The sequence below is a fragment of the Alligator sinensis genome, unplaced genomic scaffold (genome assembly GCF_000455745.1).
Source record: "Alligator sinensis unplaced genomic scaffold, ASM45574v1 scaffold19_1, whole genome shotgun sequence".
NCBI lineage: Eukaryota > Metazoa > Chordata > Crocodylia > Alligatoridae > Alligator > Alligator sinensis.
In genome coordinates, this window is record NW_005841916.1 from 2,613,293 (window position 1) to 2,634,980 (window position 21,688).

General features: G+C 44.6%; 1 protein-coding gene across 1 annotated transcript; it reads right to left on the bottom strand.

The window, feature by feature from the left end:
- Positions 1 to 489: 489 nt before the first annotated feature.
- CREG1 (cellular repressor of E1A stimulated genes 1) lies at positions 490 to 14,063 on the bottom strand (the record flags this gene model as incomplete). The annotated part of the gene is made up of 4 exons (XM_025198184.1): positions 490 to 1,345; positions 3,583 to 3,767; positions 6,902 to 7,021; positions 13,923 to 14,063. Coding segments are annotated over 4 exons (447 nt in total), but the record flags the coding sequence as incomplete, so codon positions are not given.
- Positions 14,064 to 21,688: the final 7,625 nt, after the last annotated feature.

Below are 21,688 nucleotides of genomic sequence, written 5' to 3' on the forward strand. Positions count from 1 at the left end.
TCAAGCCCAAGAAGACTGAGAAGCACTGCCCTAGATAGTTATCTTCATGCTGAGCTCAACTTATTCTAACATTACCCCTTCTTGCAGCTTCTTGTGAAAACAGACAGAATAAAAATGTTTAATTTCATATATTGATTGTATTTGTCACTAGGATATTTTAAAAGTACAAAGAGGGAAGTGTTCTTAGTAATGTAAGCTGACTTCATATTGATAAGATATCACATTTCATAAAATGTTCTTCTACTTTTGGGCTGCTCAACAAGTAGTATCTTATATCCTCCAAACAAACCCCTCATAAAATGAGTTCTATTATTGGGGGAAGGGACAAGGAAGTTATGCCAACAGCTGCTTTATAAGGCAAGTGGATTTCCTTCATAATTCAGATTCTAGTATTAAACAGTGTTTGTTAAAGTGGTTACACTAAATCCAGAAGCCAAACACGGTAGGGGAAACAGAGTGAATAAATGACTTCTGAGTAGAAGCTGAGAAAAAGTGAGAACTGATTAATTTTATTCAGGAAAAATAAAACCACAATCCCAAGAGTTATATATAAAAAGACACTTTCCTAACCATAGCTTGAATCTGAAGAACAAGGACACAAACATCCCCCAACTAAATGCTGTGCTAGAAACTTACCAGGAACCAGAGGGTCATGTCTGGTTTGCATAAAGACAGTCATATTACAGCAATGAGTGTCATATAGGTAGCAGAACAGATTACAATTGCACTGATCAATGTTCAAGGTTTTCCGAGAGCGCAGGTTCCCATCTGGTCATACTCTAGCTTGGTGGAAGCGGCACTCTACACCTTATATATGAAAGTAACTCTGTAGAATTCAGCTGGCTAGTTTACTCTGCCTCAAAAGGCAAAACAAAGCTAATTTTGGTTAAAATATTTTTAAATATACTACAAACACATGAAATTTAAAGTAAGGCACATGTAGAGCTAAGCCAATACATTAGTTTCAGATAAGCCTGCACAGTCTGCTTGCAGATTGCACACAGGCAAATTGTTATATGTAACAAATAAACCAAACTACTTAGAACTGTGGATTGAGCTTGTAGAATCTGGGGAATATTAGACACACAAATAACCAGCCCAGCTTGAATAAACATCTCTTCTGCAATAGAACATATGGTTTGAAGATTCATTTTTCATGAATACCTGCCAGTAAGTCTCAGTAACAAGATCACAAGAAACGGGGATATACCCAAAGTAAGCCAATTAAAAAAAGTAGAAGGAATCCGATTTTTCATTATTGGCTCAGTGGGAAATAGTTTCAAATAGAAAGCACAGGAAAGGCCCAAACAGTTCGTTTTTATGATCATCCACAGTATTCTTCTACCTACAAGGGTAAAAATAATAATTAAATTGAATATACTTTAAGATTAAAAGGTATTCTAAAGTATCTGGAATGTCATTCTGAAGCCTTACGTATCCCAGGCCTATGCAGCAGATTGTCTGGACATCCTGGCATTCGTAAATGCCATATACAACTCAGAAGTTCTCTTGAAAACTCCACTTCAGGACAGTCCAATGCAGATCACAAGTGATACAGCAAAAAGATTAAAAAATAAAAAATTCACATCTCCCAAATGCAACCAAGTATCCTCATAATTCTTATCTATTGGACTAAGATACTTTCCACCCTGTATTTAATCCAAGTGCAGTAAACTGCTTCAGTGTTCATTCGAAAGGAATCTTCCTACATTAAATTCTTTTTAAGTTGGAGGTACTAATAAGACACCTGCATTTGTATAACTGCAATTACTTGTTCATTCTTATAGAAGAGAACCTAAAATGTTTCTGTATTGCAACATACAGTAAACTTCACTGGTTAAAAGTTACAAATAGATGCAATTCATGCTCAATTACTTTTCAAGATATATGAAAGTGATGGCTAGGAGAAAGGAACAATAACAATTGGGAAAGCTTGTTTGTCAGGGACTGATCAAAGTACAATTGTTATGACAACTTTACAGAAGGGACCAATAAATAAATCAATCAAGTAAACTAGTTTAGGAAAGACATTAACAAGCATTAAAAAAAAGTTAAGAGGACAGTGCATGTGCACTATATGTATGGGAACCTTTGAAACCCTTATAGGAACAGTATATTATTAACAACAGCAACAACTTAGTATTATAAGCCCTAGAGGTCATTGGCTGCCTCCACTACCTTTGTCCGTTCTCATCTGTGTGCCTTTGTTCTCCAGTTGCCCACAGTTAATTTCCATGTCTGATATTATATCATCGAAACATCTTTGCCTTGGTCATCCGGGCAGCCTTCTCCCCTCCAGTACCCCAAGGAACATTTTCTTTGGTGTCTCAATTGCTTCCATTCCTTCAGTTTGGCCCAGGCATTGTAATTGTTGTGCTAATTTTCTGTGTCAGGGTTCCGTCTGTACAATTGATATTACTCGTTACTGGTTCTTGTACCATTCCTATGTTATGGGTTCTCACTGCACAAAGATTTTCCTTAAAATTTCTCTCTTAAAACAATGTAGTAGTATCCCACTTCCTTGTGGGAGAACCTAGGCTCAACTGCCACAGGTTCTATATGGCCTAATTAGGATTTTTATAGACTTGAAGCTTAGTTTTCCTTGGGATGAGCTTGGATGACTGGAGCTTGTGTAATGCAAAGTGGGCTCTAATTCCTGCTTCCATTCTTCCTAGTTTCTTCCTTTGCGTTACATCCTGTGCTATGATGGGGCCTAAATACATGAAGCGAGTCACTTGCTTAAAATTTGTAGTGTTTATTGTTACATCAGGTTCCTGATTTATTGGGGTTCTGTTTATCAGCAGATAGTGTTTTATCCACATTCACTTGTGGTCCAACCTTCTTTGCTTTAGTTGTTAGTCAAGTATAGACTTTGTATCATTCATATTTGCACTCATGAAAAATAAAATCAGCAGCATGTCAGGACTTTATGATCTCCATTCAGTTGAACTCCCCTCATGTTATTTATGCTCCAGATCATTTATTCCAGTGCCAGGTTGAATAGGATCAGAGGCAGACCACCCTCCTGACTCCATCCAGTTCTCATTGGGAAGGGGTCCAGATTTCTTCCACAAGTGCTAATTCTGCATACAAAATTTAAAGAGTTCAATTTGACTTTTCTGGGAATGCCCAATTCAGCTACTAAAGCCCCCAGACTGTGTGTGGTATCGCAGGCTTTCTGGAATATATGAACAGAATGTGTACATTTTTAATATATTCCCATTTTTTCCCCCTCGACTACCTTAGTGAGAAGATTTGGTCTATCATCAGTCTATTCTTGTGGAATTCACACTGGTAGTCTCCCAGTTTTTTCTTCATCAGGTAATAAGTGGTGGAGCAACACGTTAGACAATACTTTATTGGTAGTTGTTAATTTAGCAGTATCTCTTTAATTTTCACACTCCAGTTTGCTGCCTTTTTTGAAGACAGGATATATTAAGACTTCTCTCCAATCATCAGGTAGAATTGATGACTTCCCAATAGGAAGAATTAACATGTGTATGAATTTATTTATACAAGCTTATAGGAACACTTATCTCCAATTATGACAAAAAAAATTATACAACAAACTTCAGTACTTACTAGGGTTTGACACTGTAATAATCCTCTGGGGTCACAATTTTCAAGCCACCAAAGTAGTCCAGGACCCAGATATTGGTAATGTTGAATTTGGCAAAGAACCAGTTATGATCTCGAGGCCAGCTTTCCATCTCAGGGTGTCGAGTGAATAATGCTTGTTTTGCTAAACCCGATTCTGTCTCACTCACCTAAACAGAAACCAGCAACATATTACAAATGATCACTTCTTCAGTAAGAGAGAAACTTCGCTCAAAAACAACTCTACTGCAGTGTGCTTTTTCCAGCTGCAGCCACAAGCTGGCCCTTTGTTACATTTATTATTATAGAGGACTCGTGATATAGCCTGTTCACACCTAGCAGCTGGGTTTGATTTTTGGCAGCTACCAATGCTCTCATTAGACATAACTATTCTGTGATGTCTACATCTGGTAATTATTCCTCCAAAATACTATATCCACCAACCTAAGAGAGGGAAGAGCCATTCTGATGACAGATTCAACTATTGGTTTTGAATATGAAGACAGGCTCCAGCCTGAACACATGCACACACATACGCCACCTTTGGAAAATTATAGATGAAGCTTTGAGACAGAAGACTAGATGATGACAAATAAGGAGAAGCAGGTATTGCTTTAGAAAAGTCCAAGAGGTGGTGCTCAACTCAATTTTATTTTTCAAATAATTAAATGTTTAGGTCTTGATAAAAAACAAACAAAAAAACCCAACAACTTTTAAGAAGCATGAGGATAGGAAGCAAATAAGCTGGCATTACAGACATACAAATATGCTTCCATGCAAGTTAAAAGAAGGCTAATTCCTGTAAAGCCCAGAGGCTTTAAAAGTCATTCTGTCAAAAGGTGCCAGATGCACTTTCTGATGATATGACAACCAACAGCAGTAGCTACTCATTCAGACAAATTAAAGCCTGATGGTAATGTTTTTGCTGATAAATTCTGTAGCAGTTCAGTAATTTGACGTAGTAGTACAAGTTTATAATGAATCTTGGGGGGACTGCAGCTCTGTGAAGAATGTTAGCACTTGAACTATAGAAAAACCAAATTAAAAAAAAAAAAAAAAAAGGGTGGGGGGACTAAATTACAGCATGCAACACTGGGAAACTTATTAAGCAGAATATGATGAATGCAGATTTAAAGCCACAGGGTGCCTGTACGCATATAGGGAGGATGCTCTCACACGCTGTAACTACAGCGTATCAGAGCAGGCTCGATTAATTGAGTCTGCTGAAGCATGCCAATTAATGCACTCCAGCAGGCCTCCACATCTTGTGCATCAGCATCCCCATGCTTCAAAATGACAGCAGAAGCACTTTAGTTAAAAGTGCATTGAATGAGCTTTAGTTAAGTGTTCCTGTCACCATTTTGAAGCATGGGGACACTGATGCACAAGACACTGTGGGAGCTTTAATTAAAGCAGCTCTTGGAGCCACTCTAATTAAAAAGACTTCCCCGTTCCTCTCCCCTGAGCACATGTAACAACACCCACGGTGTACAGGAAGTTATTTTAGATGCAATTGCATCTCCTGGGCATGCGACTTCTAGACAGATATTGAAAAACTGGGGAAAGCTCAAATAAAAAGCAAAGAGACTGGGAAAGAGGAAAACAAAGAATGACTGAGTTAAGCATGGTACAAAAATTAAGAGGTTCAGAGAATGTATCAAATAATACTTGATGAGTTAACATACCATGTAAGCATAATTTAGAATACTGTCTAAGCAGAAATCATCATAATTGATAATAGAATTTAATTAAGGGGAAGATTTAAGCTGAACTAGTACAATGACAAAAGCTTCCACAATCGATAACGTATTAAGTCTTTTGCATTTTGAGCAGCTATGTTGTCAGCTAAATAAAGTTGAAAAGGTGCACAGCAGGCCTGGGGTAACATAGCCAGACTCGCTTCCTAACAGTGGCAGGAGCAGCAGCTCCTTCCAGCTACTACCACCACCAAACAAGGCCATCTTGCCCGGGCATTTCGACCTGTCTGCCCTGTACCCACCACCAGGAGCAGGACCTGTACAGGCAGGACACAGCCAGGTGACTGGAATGGAGCCATGGGCAGGGAGGGGAGCAGTGTTCAGGAGCAGGACAGGCAGGTAAGACTGGAATCACAGGCCAGTGACAGCACAGGGCCAGAGCCAAGCCATGATCCGCTGCCCACACGGACCCGCAGTAGGTGCGGGTTTCACGAGCAGGGGCACGTGGAAAGCAGATTACAGCTCTGCCCCAGGCTCCAACCCCGCACGGTCACTCCCCCAATATCCTAGACCTGGCCCTGGACATAGCTCCCTGGCTGCCTGTGGCCCCACCCCATCCAACCTGGCCACACACCCTGCTGCATGGGTCCTGGCCAGTCTCCATGGAGACCCTGGGATCACAGTGACAGCACAGGGCTGAGGCTGAGACATGATCTGCTACCTGAACACCCCTGCCCACAGAACTAAAGCCTTTGCAGAGCTTTTGGGCGGGGGCGTGCGCACGGCGCTACTGACCCAACCTGCAACAGCTCACCAAAACCTCTCTCAGAGAAGCTGGACCACCGGAAACTCACTCTCTTGAAACTTGTGTTCAATGATCTGCTTGCCTCCAGAGGGAATCTCCGCCTGCTTCTGGATGATGCTTGTGAGTAAGCTACCTGAGATCTAACTAGATATATAGCTTGCAGTAACTCAGATGCATAATCAAAGACTACCAAGCCACTGTTTGCTCCAAGGTATTCCTCTGATATTGCTCTACCCTGTCCTATTCCAAACCTACTCCTTATAACCAATAAAAGTTCTCCTCTGTACCTAGTGTGGGAGACTTATTGGGAGAGGGTCTAGATTATGCCTTGGGGTCCCTTTGGTTCGTCTAAGGGAGACCACTATTTGTGCTTCAGGCTGAGGGAAGCACCCCGAGTTCTTGCAGTGGGTCAAGTACCCCTCAAGGACTATTAGACCTGTGTTACCCAGGGGGCACAGGGCCAAGTTCAGTCCAGACCGTGGGTGGTGGTGGCATTACTCCTAGGCTTACAGATGTGCTCCAGGAAGTGGGTCAGCCAGACAAAGTGCCCCCAGGTAGGCACTCTGAGCCTGGAAGGTGGTCAGGCTCAGCGAGACGGGTGGCTCAGCACAGGAGTACCCACTACTGGTCCGCAAGCCCAAATAATTGCCCACCCCTGGCCTCGCAGGGCTCAGTATGAACCTTTAAATTAGCCTGAATCTTTTTTGACTAGCAAGTAACATGATACTTCTGGACAGAAGTTTATACATCTCTTTACTAAAAGACCACTAACTTTGTGAATAGCTAATTTACAGCCACCGACCTTTACAACAGTCCCAGCGAAGATTATGTGGGCACACAAGGGATTCTGTGGATCATACTTGTTTTTCTTGCAGTAAGGAGTCTGTGCTAAAGACACTGTTAGGGAGGCATTAGCATTCACCTGAAACATAAGTAGTAAGTTTAATTACAAAGATATCCCAATACAAATATATATAAATAAGTTTGCATACCTTTGAAAATAACAAGGTATTTTTCAAATTAAACTCAATGCAGTATTCAGAATTAGACGTTATCATCAGCTTTTCCCAGTAATATTATTCATCCAAAGCCACCCTAAACAAAATGACTCTGAATAAATCTGGAAGACTGTATAACTATACCACTGGTAAAACTGATCAGGCACAGTTGCAAATCTCTCACAGACTAGAATGTTTCAATCTGAAATCCCGGACATGCAGAATATTCTATAAAATAAAATAAAAAACGGTGCAATGTACATAGCCAAGTCCATTCTGGTGAAAGGATCAATAGTACAATATGGTTAAGTGATAGTTAGCCAATTCCTTACATATCAGATCAGCAGGTCAATACTACTTTCAAACAAAGTTACTTCCAACAAGAGACAACTATCCTTTGACAGTCAACTCCACTAAAATCTGAAGCAACTTTTAAAAACCCAGCTTGAATCCCAAAGGTGGGGGGGGCAGAGCAAGCTGAAAATAACCTCAACAATTTAAAAAAGGTACCCAACTTTATTCATAGATGCTAGGGTTGGAAGGGACCTCAACAGACCATCGAGTCCGACTCTCTGCCTAGGCAGGAAAGAGCGCTGGGTCAGATGCCCCCGGCCAGATACCGCCTATCCAGCTTTCTCTTGAAGACCCCCAAGGTAGGGGGATCCTAAAGGTATCCAGCCTTCTCTTGAAGACCCCCACCTCCCTTGGGAGCCCATTTCAGATTTTGGCCACCCTTACTGGAGCGGTCCGAGGCTTTCGGGGGTGCGCCGCGGGCTGTGGCCGGGAGCCCACAACGGTAGGGCGGGTACTAGCCCGTCGTGCAAAAGAATTAGGCACGGACTCGTAGCGGTTAATTAAAGATTGTTTTACTTACACCGGTGGTCGCAGTGCAGGCAGGAAAAACATTCTTGAGTTGCAGTTACAGACAAACACAAGTAGAGTTTGCTAGGCTCCACCGAAGACACACGCACGGAGTTTGCTAGGCTCCGCAAAAACAAACACGACAGAGCTCTGAATACCCTTGACGAGTGCACAAAACCGTAGATAGAAGAATTTAACGTCTTAAGAATTTAACGAACGAGACAGGAAGAGGTTGGTGGTTGATCAGGCCGCCGAACTCCTCTGAGACGCACACAAAGTTTCTATTACTCTGCCACGTGCTCAGAGTCCCCACGAGATGGTTGTGGAGTCCTCTACAACTTGGGCGGAAACTGCTCAAACCTCTTATACGACTAGCCACGTGGGAATAATTTAGAAACAGCCAATAGCGGGAAACAAATTTACATACGGGTGGCGGGAACTCCTTTGCACCCGGGTTCTCTCTCTGCAGCTGAGAATTGCACCATGCAAAGAAAGCTCCATGTGGCGGGAAATAATTCTGCAGTGCCAAAGCGCACACACAATCATTGGGTCATGACAATGTCTAACCTAAATCTGCTCTCTGTCAGTTTGTGACCATTGTTCCTTGTTACCCCAAGAGGCGCCCTGGTGAACAGAGCATCTCTGGTTCGTTGCTGAGCCCCCCTAATGAATTTGTAGGTGGCACAAGATCACCTCTCAGCCTTCTCTTGTGGAGGCTGAAGAGATCCAGGTCCCTTAGTCTCCCCTCATGGGGCCTGGCCCGCCAACCCTTAACCATGCGAGTGGCCCTCCTCTGGACCCTCTCAAGATTATCCACATCTTTCTTAAGTACAGCGCCCAAAACTGGATGCAGTACTCCAACTGCAGTTTGACCAGTGACACACAGAGGGGAAGTATCACCTCCTTGGTTCTATTTGTCATGCATCTGCTAATGGATAATAAAGTGCAGTTAGCTTTGCTGATGATTTTGTCTCACTGACAACTCATATTCATCTTGGAGTCCACTATGACTCGGAGATCCCTTTCTGGTTCCGTGCTGCTGAGAGGGTCATTCCCCAGCCAATAGGTGTGCTGGATATTTTTATGGCCTAGGTGCAGCACTCTGCATTTGCCCTTGATGAACTGCATCCTATTGTGTTCTGCCCACTTTTCCAACCTGTCCAGGTCCTCCTGCAATCATTCCCTACCCTCCGGTGTATTCACTTCACCCTACAATTTAGTATCCTCCGCAAACTTGGACAGAGTACATTTCACCCCCACATCCAAATCACTGATGAAGACACTGAAGAATACAGGTCCAAGGACTGAGCCCTGGGGGAATCCACTGCCCACATCCTTCCAGGTCAATACTGACCCATCCACCACCACTCTCTACTAGATGTAAGAAATTGTACCAAGCTTAAAACAGCATAAAAATGTCTGCCTCCCAAAAAGTTATAAAAACCTTGACTAGAGATTATTTTAACCATGAAAGGTCATATTTAGTGGCTGTCAACATGTGTAAGGAAATCTTGTTATTTAGTGAAAGTAAATTCAAGAAAGTTACATAAAAGTTTCTACAGCAGAAATCCAGGTCAGGACACCTATTTTTTTTTTGCCAAAATGTGGTATTTAGGGTTAGTATCTTTAAGGACATTTTAGTGTCAATTTGAGAGCCTGACTAAATTAATTACACCAAAGTCTTCAATATACTGCATCCGAAACTGGTTTGGTGTAAAAACTGCACTAGTACAAGCCCTGCTTTACGCTGGCTTTATCTATACCAGTGCAAAAGCCCCTAGGCCTGAAGAGTAAGTACATCAAGAAGGGAAACAATTCAATAGGTTTATGACAGGTGAAGCGAGAATTAAGATGTTTATCTGAGGACTAATTACATATTTAAATTAGGTCTCAAAATGAACGTAGCTCTGTAATTTTTTTTTTTTTTTACATCTAACCCAGTCAAAAAGATCTCATTTGTGCGAACTTTGTCTAGGTCTGAGCAAGTTTCCATTTTTCTTAATACAGTCGAGATGCTAATTTCTGACCACAACTTTATACAAGCTCACCTCTCCCTTTCCCTCACACAGCCAAGATTTCAACATGCATTTGGGAAGTTCCATTAAATAGCTCAGCAAAAGAGTGAACTGTGCACTCTGCAATATCCCATTGCATTTATGAAATTACACAGCTCTCACAAGATAGTGCAGATTCTGAAGTTGCTTGTCAGTTACAAAAAAAGCTGAATCATGGTTATTTGGTGTTATCTGCTGGCAGAAGTCTCCATGTGATAGTAAACCAAAAAACTGCAAAATAAGAATATAGATAAGAAAATACAGCATCTGCTGCAAAGTTTTCTGAAGGAAGGTTTATTAGACCAGCATAAATCTAATTTAATGTCAATTTGGGGAGGGAGGGGTCATAAAATACAATGCTATCTTGCAAGTTGTTTGTCTGTTGTTGTAAACTGCACTGCTCTTTGGATAAGGCAGGATACAAATAATAGTAATAAATAAATAAAATCCCATAAACTGAACTATTCCACCATAACATACAATAACAAGAGTGGGTTCAAGATGCAAAGCATGATGTGTGCTAGACATAAAATTCAAGAGGCAAATTGGCATTCATTGAATAGGAAACACAAGAACATGGGGAGAACCGTAATGCAGGTCCATTTTTTCAAAAAGGAAAACTAAAATGAGGAAAAGAAAGCCACTGAATATATCATCACTAAGGGTTCCTCACTCTTGTATCTCAGGCTTCTAATGGAGTTGGAACAGGCTTCTACCACTATTAAGATTTTTAATTGAGGAAACAACAGTGACTAGCACACAAAGCTTCTCTAATTGCTTCTTCCATTAGATGATGTAACTAACTGTAATTATCTTCTCAAACACCCTAGAACAGAGACTTAAGGAAAGGTGCAATCAATACTGTAGCTAAGGCAAGGCAAATTGGGTGCAAAATAAGGGGGATGGGGTGCAACAACAAAAACAACAGTACCTGCTGATGTACCCACACAATTGTGCTGGCAGCATGACAGCAGCCAGAAGTCTTCCACTGCTTTTATGCATCACAGATGCTCTGGGCACCTGGCTGACTTGATAGGTCTCTAACCTAACAAGTTGGTGGTACCTGCAATTTGGTCTATGTCTCTCCCAATTGTGCAGTTCATCCAATAAAAAGGTATCACCCACAAAAATCTCTGGCACTTGCATTTTTTCCTGAACTATCACTGCTATTTCACCCCAAGGTTTCTAGATCATTCTAGTAAGTTTCTTCTTGACTACAGCCATGAGTGACTGGTGCCTCCTGAATCTGGGGGGGCACCCGCACAAGCCACCAACCTTGTCAGGGGGGGCACCAGCCCTACCAACAGCATCAGTGTCAACTGTCGGGGGTGGGGCACCAGCCCCATGGGGGGGGCACATGCACCCTCTACCAGTTGCCTATGACTACAGCCAAAAAAAAGGAGCTAGACAGGAGAGGACTATGGACACTGGTTTGTTACTTGCACTCTGACTTTCAGCGTACCCAAGACTTCTCCAGCATCTTTTGTTGCTGGCTTGCCTTATTGATCAAGTCTATAGAATTTAGAGTTATTAATACTCAACAACAGCCCCAGCTTTCGGCTTGCTGGTCCTTTCATGGCTCATTTGATGCCAAGCCTTCCCTCTCTGATCTCTTCGGAAGTTCAGCAATCCACCATTTCTTTGTTCAGAGTCCCCTTTTGGTCCTTCAACACTTACTTACTGGAGTGTTTTTAGTATTTGCTCCTTGACTTCTGAGGAGAGGACAGAATCTTAGTGGCTTCAAAAGACAGTCATTTTGGTGAACATGGCACAGTCGGTTTACAGAATTTGGGGGAGGAGGAGCTTTAATGAATCCTCTGAATCCAATCCCACAAGATTCAGATAGTGTACTTGAGCACATTTACAGCCCTAGTCAAATCTGTATTTGTTGCCTGGATTGCCCCAACAGAAAATGTACCACCGTTGCATGGTTCAGAAAACTGTACTAAAATCAAACGTATCTGAGTACTTTCTGAACCAAGATCTGTAACAGGGCCCTAAAACTCTCAGGATACTGAAGCAGAGAGTAATATTTCTGTGTGCTGGTCACCACAGTTAATAGCCCTCTGTGGAGCCACTAACAACATGCTGATCAAAGACTTGTCCTTCTGCATTATTCGGTCACCTTTAAAAAACATGCTTGGCAGCTTTAATATGTCCAGGTACTGCACTGCACAAAAGGCAATTTTAGCCAGCATTCAGATCTGTAGTTGTGGAGAGTGTTCCCATTGCTGTCAGGCTTTCTTCAGGAGTTACAGGGTGTGGAAAAATGACTCCAAGCCAGAGTGCCATAGGACCCTGGGGTGCTGCGAGGTTCTTTTGAAGGTGCTGCTCAGCATTAGCACCTACACTGACTCATGAGACAGACTAGGTTCCCAACCTTTTCAGATTCAATACACCCCTGAAAAAAAATGCCAGCTCTTAGCTTTCTCTGGGTTTTTTTGACTAGTTCAAAATACTAGAGTAATTATGTTGCAAATTGCTCAGAAAAAAAAAGCATTCTGGTCTGCTGTGGTCTAACACTGAACTGCTTGGAGGAAGCTGCATCAGTAGCTATTGAGCATCTAAAATAGGAGGACAGCTTCTAAATCAAAGCTTCCTAGGCTCTAAATGCTGGAGGCTGCAAGTGAGAAAGGAACAGTGGAAAAAACCCTGGTCGTACCCAGATCACTCCTCCTTCCAGCATCCATTGCCTGCCACCTCCTGACACAGGCCTAGTTGTTACTTTCATGGAATCATGGGCCTTCACCCACCAAGAACTATAAGGTTCCCTTACAAAGGGAGGCCACTGAGAAAGTAACAACTAATCTCTTGAGACAAAAAACGCAATACAGGGATAGGAGCAATGGTTAAAGCTACGGAACAAGTGTGGCAAAGGGGAAACTCCAAACAGAGCACATGGGTCAGTCCCCACTGGCCCTCGTATGAGTCCCAAGGAACCAGGGGATACTGCCTAGTGGAACTCCACCCAGAGACGTGAACCAGCAAGGGACAGGAAGACAGCCCTGTAGTCCCTGTGCAAGGTGGACCTACAACCTGACCCAGTAACCAGTGTTGCCAGGTATTCAATATTTATCGTATTTATACAGTAACTTCAACCCTTATACAATGTACGATCAATAGTAGTAAATGCACCATAATTTTTGGGGCAGCTAACTGATGCAGCATATGCAAAACCCAAGTTACTCTCAGGGAACCTTAACCAACTTTTGGGTTCGCTCTCAGCACTTTCTTAGGACTCCTTGCCTCAAAATAAAGAAATGCATCAACTTTGATGTCCCAGCTCTCACTCACTCACTGGCAACTTACAATCAGCACTATAAAGTGAATTACTGGGGTTTTACATATGCTGCATCAATTAGCTACCTAAAAAATTAATGCACATTTACTTTCATCATACAAGGGTTGAAATTAGTGTACAAATACAATAAATATCCTTTACCTGGCAACACTGGTTACTGGGTCAGGCTCTGGAGCCCAGGGACTACAGGGCTGTCTTCCTGTCCCTTGCCCATTTTTATTTGCATACTTCTTTTCATATTCTTTCAGTGTATGGTAGTTTTTCAGCAAATACGACCGTTTTAAGTTTCCAGTACTGCAATTTCATATTTAAGCCCTGGCAACGCTGCCAATAACTAGCAGTTCTTATGCCTAAATTAACAGGGAGTGTCGGACTCCCCTCCCGAGGGAAGCTCTCCTCACTCCAGTCTGGCAAAGCGGGCACTTCAAGTCGCGCTGCCCAGCCCCCGAAGCAGCACAGCAGGCCACAGCTCTTTGGACGGGGCAGATTCCTACGTGACGTCACCGACCGAACTCGGCCGCTCGTGGTCTGGAGCCCTACGTGACGTCTCCGGGACCGCCTCATGTGTCACACCCGGCGCCCTGCTCCGCGGAGGGGGGCGGCGCTCACCTGCAGGTCGCGCACGGACACCTCGAGGTTGGTGAGGTAGAGGTAGGGCACGCCGCTGCCCTGGCCCGGACCGGCCGGCCCGTCGCTGAGGGAGAAGACGTTGGCGAAGGGCACAGCCCCAACGGCCACATCGCGCGACCCCAACAGTCACCTCTCAATAGTCGCAGCCCCCGAGCTCCGCACTAGTAGCCGCGCGGTGGAGCTGACTGTGAGGCCTCACGTGGTGGCCAATGAGCGTTAACTGGAGGAGAGGCCTAATGGGAGAGTGCCCAGCTCCCAGCCAACCGGCGCCTGCCTGATCCCCGGTTTCCACCAATGAGAGCTGGAGAGGGGCGGAGCCAACCGGCCCCTCGGGGATGTGAGGGCGGGGGGAGGACACTCGGCGTCTGTAAACAAGCAGCTCTTGGAGCGCGCAGGGAAAGGGGGCGGAGCTTACCAAGCGCCACGAATAAAAAAAAAGGCTGCCTGGATTCTCCACCAATAGGAGTTGGCGGGAGGCAGGGCAACATTGTTTGGCCGGGTCACGCGGTGCCTGACGGAGTTGCTATGGGGCAGGGGAGCAGCTGCGGGGCTCTGAAGGGTCTGGGTTGGAGACTGTTCCCTCCCAGTGTTGCAGGTGTATGATAATTATCCTGTTTGTACCATCCTTTCAACCCTTGCACAGTGAACCAGCAATAATAGTACAAGTGTTCAAAATGTACCAGAATAATTTTTGAGGCAGCTGATTCATGCAGCGGAAGCAAAACCCAAGTCACTCTCAGGGAGTTTTTACTGACCTGGGGCTTGCTCTCAGCGCTTCCTTATGTTGGCTTGCCTTGAAATGAAGAAAGGCTTCAACTTTGATGTCCCAGCTCTCACTTGCTCGCTGCAGAATACATAATGAACACATTATAAAGTAAATAAGAAGGTTTACTTCTTTTCCAGTGTATGATAGTTTTTTGACAAATGCAATAATTTTGAGCTTCCAATATGACCATTTCCTGTTAAAGACCTGGCTGTTGCTGCATGTGTCAAGGGTTTATTCTGAGCCTCCCTCAGGGGCACTGGGTATTGGCTGCAGCCAAGACTGGTGACCTTCACTGGGGTGTGCCACTGCTCCTGCTGGGCAGTGCCAGATTTAGGCTTAAACTACTTAAACTACAGCATAGGGCCTCACAATATGAGGGCCCTCTAAATAAGAAAAAAACTGGACATTTTCCCTCTAATATAACAAAAATATACATAAATGGCTCCCCGGTTATTATTCATATTGAGTTCATAAATTTGTGCAGAAATAACAATTCATTTAAAATTTCATTAAAATCCATTTTCATGAATTATTTTTATCGTATGGGGCCTCAAACTGGACATAATTAAGGGCCTCAGCATGTCATAATCTGGCACTGCTGGTGGGACTTACACCCCTGGCTAGATGCTCTTGCCCCTCCACTCAGGGGCAGGCCAATAGCCATATTTGTGGTCAGGAAGGGGTTTTTACCCCAGGGGCAGGTTGGTACAGGCTGGGGCATGGCCCTTGAGCATATATCGATAACACTTCTTAGAAGCAAGAGGTTGGGTGCCGTGGCTCCCTGGCTTTACCTGTGAAGAGGTTAGGGTGTTAGGCCTGTGTTGTGTCAGGGATGATAGTAGCCTGATGTAGAGTCTCGGGTATGGTTTATATAAAAGGGTTCGGGTAGGGCTGATCCTGCCTCAGGCAGTGGGTTGGGCTAGGTGGCCTCTGGAGGTCCCTTCCTGCCCTGATTTTTTGAGTCTGTGACACTACAATAGAAGTGGGACACTGGAAGCAGGGTTTCCCCTGCTTTATGCATAGCAGGTTAGGGGGTTATGCTTGGTTGTGTCAGAGGTGACTATGTATAGTCTTGCTAAGAGAGGTCAGACAGTGGGTTTGTAACAAGCGACCTGTGGAGGTCCCTTCCAGCCCTACTCCTCTCTGATTCTATGACTTTCCAGGAATCCCAGCACACCTCAAGAGTCTTTCTTTGAAGCATCACAGATTCAGACCTCTGGAGGCCATCTCATCCAACCCTCTGTCTGAGGCAGGGTCATCCCTACCCAAATCAGCCCGTACAAATCCAATATCTAAATTCTACATTAGACTACCATCAAACGTGACAGAACACAGACCTAGCATCCTAACCTGCCACAGGTAAAGCAGGGAAACCATGTCAGTCAACATCCTGCTTCTGCGATAGAGAAATAGGGCTGGAAGGGACCTCCAGAGGCCATCTCATCCAACCCCTGCCTGAGGCAGAATCAGCCCTATCCAAACCATTTCGTACAAATCCATCATCTAAACTTTACATAAGACTACCATCAACCCTGACACAGCACAGACCTAATCTCCTAACCTGCCACAGGTCTGAAGTAGTGTAACCACAGCAGCCAGCATCCTGCTTCTACGAAATGTTGTCAATTATATGCTCAAGAGATTCCAGCTAGAAGGCCACATCCCTTGCTACAGAGGATGACAAAACCCCCCACAGGCTGTACCAATCTGGCCATGCATTGAATTCCTTCCTGACCCTAACTATCGTGATTGGTCTGATCCTGAGCAGAAGGGCAAGACCCTCTAGCCATGAACCTCTGGCTTTGGTCCCAGCAGGAGCATTGGCACACCCCAGTCAAAGTCCCCAGCCTGCCAATGTCTCTGAGGGAGGCTTAAAAGCACCCTGACACATGTAGCAGAAAGTGGGGACAGGGGCAGTCAGCAAAACCCATAAGGATGAATGCCCATAGTAGACCATAGGCTTAGCTACCCCTAGATCATCCCTGACCATTTTTTCTGCAGGATTAGTTTCTGTTTCTTTTCCAGGAATTTATTCCCCACCTTATCTCAGCAGTGTCTGCACAGGCCTCGCCATCTGGTTTATGAGACTTCAAGCCCATTCTCCATATGATTTTAATGCCTCCCTCCTTCCCACCACCTGCTGCTCTTAGGTTTTTTTCCTCTTCTAAAAAAAAAAAATTATTTCTGTGTCTGCTAATTATAATGAACAGCAATAGCTAATGTAAGGCCCTCATCCTGCAAAGAGTCAGAGGGCAACAGATCCCCACACTCACCCAGTATCCAACACAATTGAGTAGGCTGCATGCAGGCGTAGAAATCAACCTGCTTGCATAGTGTAATGGTATCAGTAGATTGGAGTCTCCTTGGAAGAAGAGCAGGCTTAACAGTGCTGCAGTCTAACACAGTGGTTCTCAATGTGTTTAGACTCAAAATCCCTCTCAATAGATTTGGGGAACTCCCCAGCTCTTAGTTTTCACTCTTTTTTTTTTACTATTGAAAAATACTAAAGTAAATCTTCCGTTGCAAGAAGCTCAGAAGGCCTACAACAGGGCAGAATGGTTTTAACACTGTGAACTGCTGTTTGAAATCTCTGAGTCTTGCTCTCTAGTACTACAGTCTATCGTTCACGTGGTTGCCTTTATCCTTGTATCTGGTGTTTAACTTGTGAACCACGTTTGGACAATTCACGTGCTAACATTCCAGGCACGTGAAAGGATCTCAAGGCACCCCAAGGTGCCAGGGCACTTCCCCTTGAGTATCAGTGGTCTAGCAGAATGCTTTGCATGACCCCATGTCGTCTCCACGAGGTAACTTAAGCAGTTCTCTTTTTATAGTAACTTCTGCAAAGTCTGAATCAGCTAACTTTTCTATCTTACTGCCCTGGCCTTTGTACAGCTTCAGACTTAGCAGTCATCCTCTTTCATTATTATTCTACTGGATGGCTGGGGGGCAGGGCAGGGGGAGGAAAGAACTCATCAGATCCCAGAAAATCTGTTTCAACCCATTGTAGACTTAAAACTCCATCATCCCTGACTTGACTTAGATTAGCCTTCACAGCACACATTGTGAATACATCAAGGAAGTGAAAGGGAGCTGGAGTTACCCTTTGAGACTGGAACCAGCACAGGAAACTCTGAAGTAAAATTAGCGGGGAATGTTGGAGCTGCCTTCTGAGGGTGGTCCCCTTCCCAAGGGAATCTTTCATCACGCGAGATAATGCTGAGTCCCCGCTCTGCAAACTTCAGATCATGTTACAAGGTCTGTTTCTTTCCACAGGGCTTCCTCTGTGAAAGAAGCTATAGAATGCCCTTCACATCTCTGCTTGTAGAACTGGTGACCCAGATGTTACGGATGACAGCAAAAGATTTTTTTGGGGGGTGAGTTCTTTATGTTCAGTAAGGCAAGGACAGCTTCAGAAAGGTTCTTTGAAAGGGAGGATGAGGGTTTGGGGGTGGGGCAGGTTGTTTGTTTTTTTACTGTCAAGATAGCAAGAGCTTGAAGTCTTGTTTGACTTTTCCTGGAAGACCGGACAGTTTTGCCTTTCAGCTTTAGTCTAGTGGACATAGGCACACAGTGCCAGGAGCCCTAAACAAACTAGCTCAGGTGTGGCAAACAATGTAACTTTAGCATGAAGCCCCACCCAGGTAAGTTGGTCATCGCTATGTTACACCTCAGTGTGCAATATAGACATTCTAGACCAGATTGCCTGTTGGTTAGTAGGTCTGCCAGGCCCTGGCTAGTAAAAGCTGTCTGGGGGAGACTAAGGCTGGTAGAGGTTGTCAGTGCCTTCCTTTGGGAGGGCAGCACAGGTGACTGGTGCCTCCTGAGTCAGGGGGGGCACTTCCCCCCCCCCCCAGTGGCCAGTCAGCATCCGGAGGGGGGTGTCCCCACGGCTGATCATGCTAACCGGGGGCGGGGGGCCCACTCCGACCCAGAAATGCCAGTGGTGCTTCTTCTGGCACCCCCACTTCCTGGCCGGCGCTCTCGGCGGGGGCACCAGTACTCCCGCTTGCCCCCACTGCCCGTTGCCTAAGCGGGGAATGCTGGCTGTCAGGGGATGCGCCAGCACTCAGGGGATGCACGTGCACCCCCATGCACCCCCTACGCATCGCCACTGGAGGGCAGTGTGTTAGATGTTTTTACATTTACCTTGGAATTCCTTCCCCTTTTTGGCCTGCTAGGACATGTAATGGAAGTACTGCAAGACTTATTTGGGTAGGCATCTAGCACGCAAGGTAACATCAGGGTGTTGTTTGTGGAGTTTTTGTTATAGAATTATATAACTAAATGTTTTAGCTGCTTTTCTAAATCATTGTTTTTTTACTTTAAGCTGTCCTGTGCCTTTCCTGGGGAAGCATGGCTTGATAATAAATAGAGAAAGCTCCAGTTGTGTCAAAGGCTGAATTTTGTTGTGTGAACCACTTCAACAACTATGCTGCTCTGGAACAATGCAGATTGCAAAACCCAGGACAAAGAGTTCTCTGTGGAAAGACTCTTACAATCAAAGAATGTTTCAAAGTAGGTTCGATGTCTCCAGGGTCTTAGGAAATGTTGCATAACTTTCCTCTTTGAGAGCCTTTCCACTAAAAATTATGTGAACAGTATGACCACTCCCCTTTATTCCCAGATCCCATGCCAAAAGTCCCCACATTATGCCAAACAGAACTGTTAAACAGGAAGGGGCAGTGACTGCTGCTAATGTCAGTTTGATGCTGCAAAAGCTCAGATAGTACAATAACAGCAGTATAAAACCCAAAGCCGGGGGCTGGCAACATTTTTGGGCAAGGTGCCAAAATCACCAGAACCTCACGGTGTGCCAGGGGCAGATAGTGGGGAAGCCACAAGGGGTCTGATCCTTGCTGTAGCAGCGCAGCTGCAGCCCTTTCCCTGTCACCCACCCAGAGGTGTGCATGTACCCGCCTGCATGTACCTGCATGTACCTGCCACCAGCAACAAGCTGGGCCAGGGCTCCACAGACCTTGGCGCAGCAGCTTGCACTTCCTAGCCACCTGCCACAACTGGTCCAGGCTCTGGGCAGGTCCCTGCTGCCTGCCATGGAGCCTGGGCTGCCTACAGCAAGCGGTGGGGAGGCTGAAAGCAGCTGCACTGAGGTCTGCAGATCCGTGGTCTGGTTCACTGCTGGCAATGGGTGCATGCACACCTCCAGGCCAATGACAGGGGAGCTGCAAGTGGCCTGATCCTTGTAGCACCAGCCCCTTCCCTGCTGTCCACCCCGAAGCATGCGTGCCAAGCAAAATGCCATGGCACGTGTGTGCCAGGTGAGTTGTGCAAACATGATTCACAAGTTAAATGCAGAGATTTCAAACAGCAATTCACAGTGTTGAAACCATTCTGCCCTGTTGTACGCTTTCTGAGCTCCTTACAACAGAAGACTTACTCTAGTATTTTTCAGTAGTAAAAAAAAAAGAGTGAAAACTAAGAGCTGAAGAGTTCCCCAAAGGGGTACTCAAATCTATTGAGGGGGACCTTGAGTCTAAACACATTAAGAACCACTGCCCTAAGGCAAATTAATAGCTGGCACCACCAAACCCCTACACTTTGTTTAATAAAAGGCCAAAAGGCACTATTAAAATCATCTTGTCTGATCTACTGCAGAACATGGGGCACAGAATTTCACCCAGTGCTTCTGCACCTATCCTAAAAATTGAACTTGGGTATCTCTTATCAAAAAATATGTTTAATCTCATTTTAAAGAGTGAAACTAATGGATGATTTACCACATATCCATTATCAATCTGTTTACAATCCTCGTATGGCAGAGGCAGGCAATTATTTTGGGCGGAGGGCCGCTTACTGAGTTTTGGCAAGCCATCAAGGGCCACATGACAGGCAGCCAGGGGCAGATAAATATTAATTTTCTAAATTTTTTAGGGGCCCCGTGGGCTGGATAGAATGGCCTGGTGGGCCACATCTGGCCCACGGGCTGCATTTTGCCCACCCTGTCCTATGATGATGGCCAAGGGGAATAAATATTCTCTCAACTATGTAGTCCTCCTTTCCCCTGGAAAGAGGGTGAAGAGAGAGACAGAGAAATCTGGGACTATCTCTAGGGATAAAGTTTAAAACACTCCCTTGGTCCTCAAATGAACAGGAGAAGAATTACTGAAAAGGGAACTGAGGTAGGGACAGCAGCTGCTAGGAGTCTTGCTCAAGTAGGAATGCCACACAAAAGTACAGATGGCTAAAAAATGGAGGAAACCAGATTTCAGGGCAGAGGGCTATAAAGAAAGCAGGATTTGGAAGGGTTTTGAGAATGAAAAGAAAGGAGACTGCATGAGGCTTACTAGAAGGAGATTTTTAGAGAAGGGGAAAATGTGGAAACCTTTGAAGAGAAAAAAGATAGCAACCATTGTGTAGGGGAAGCAAACAAGAATGGGAGGAAAGCTAGCTAGAATAAAAGGCTGATATAACAAAATGGAGGAAGGTAAAAAAAAAAACATTCGTAAATCTCCTAGAAATAGAAATTTTACTGGTTGTTAAAATAAATGTGCTAGGTATACAACTGTTTTCCTCCTCCCCTTATCTGCCCCCACCCCCTGCCCCAACGCATGCACACAGAGGGTTCCTGGCTCCAGTAATTCTTGCTGCAGTCCTGCTTTCTGAGTCTACAGTGGCTAATTATTCCCCTGCCATCTTTGCACTGAAGAGAGGATGGGTAGATATCCTTGGAGAAGTAGGAAGTGCAGGAGAGGAGGAATGTGTGAATACATTTTATTAGACAGTGTGAGGGAGGGCCTGCTAGAAAGAGGATGTCAATGAGTAGAGGAGGCATGCATGGGTGCGTGGAAGAAATAAAGATGAGTTATGGAGAAATCAAGGAGGAGGATAGAACAGTACTGAGCAAAAAGAGAAGAGCCTGTGAGAGAAGGAAAGAGCTGGCAATTCAATATGACAGAAATTTTAAATGGAGGGAAACGAAGCAGAAGAAAAAAGAGGAAAAGATATGCCAAGATAGTAG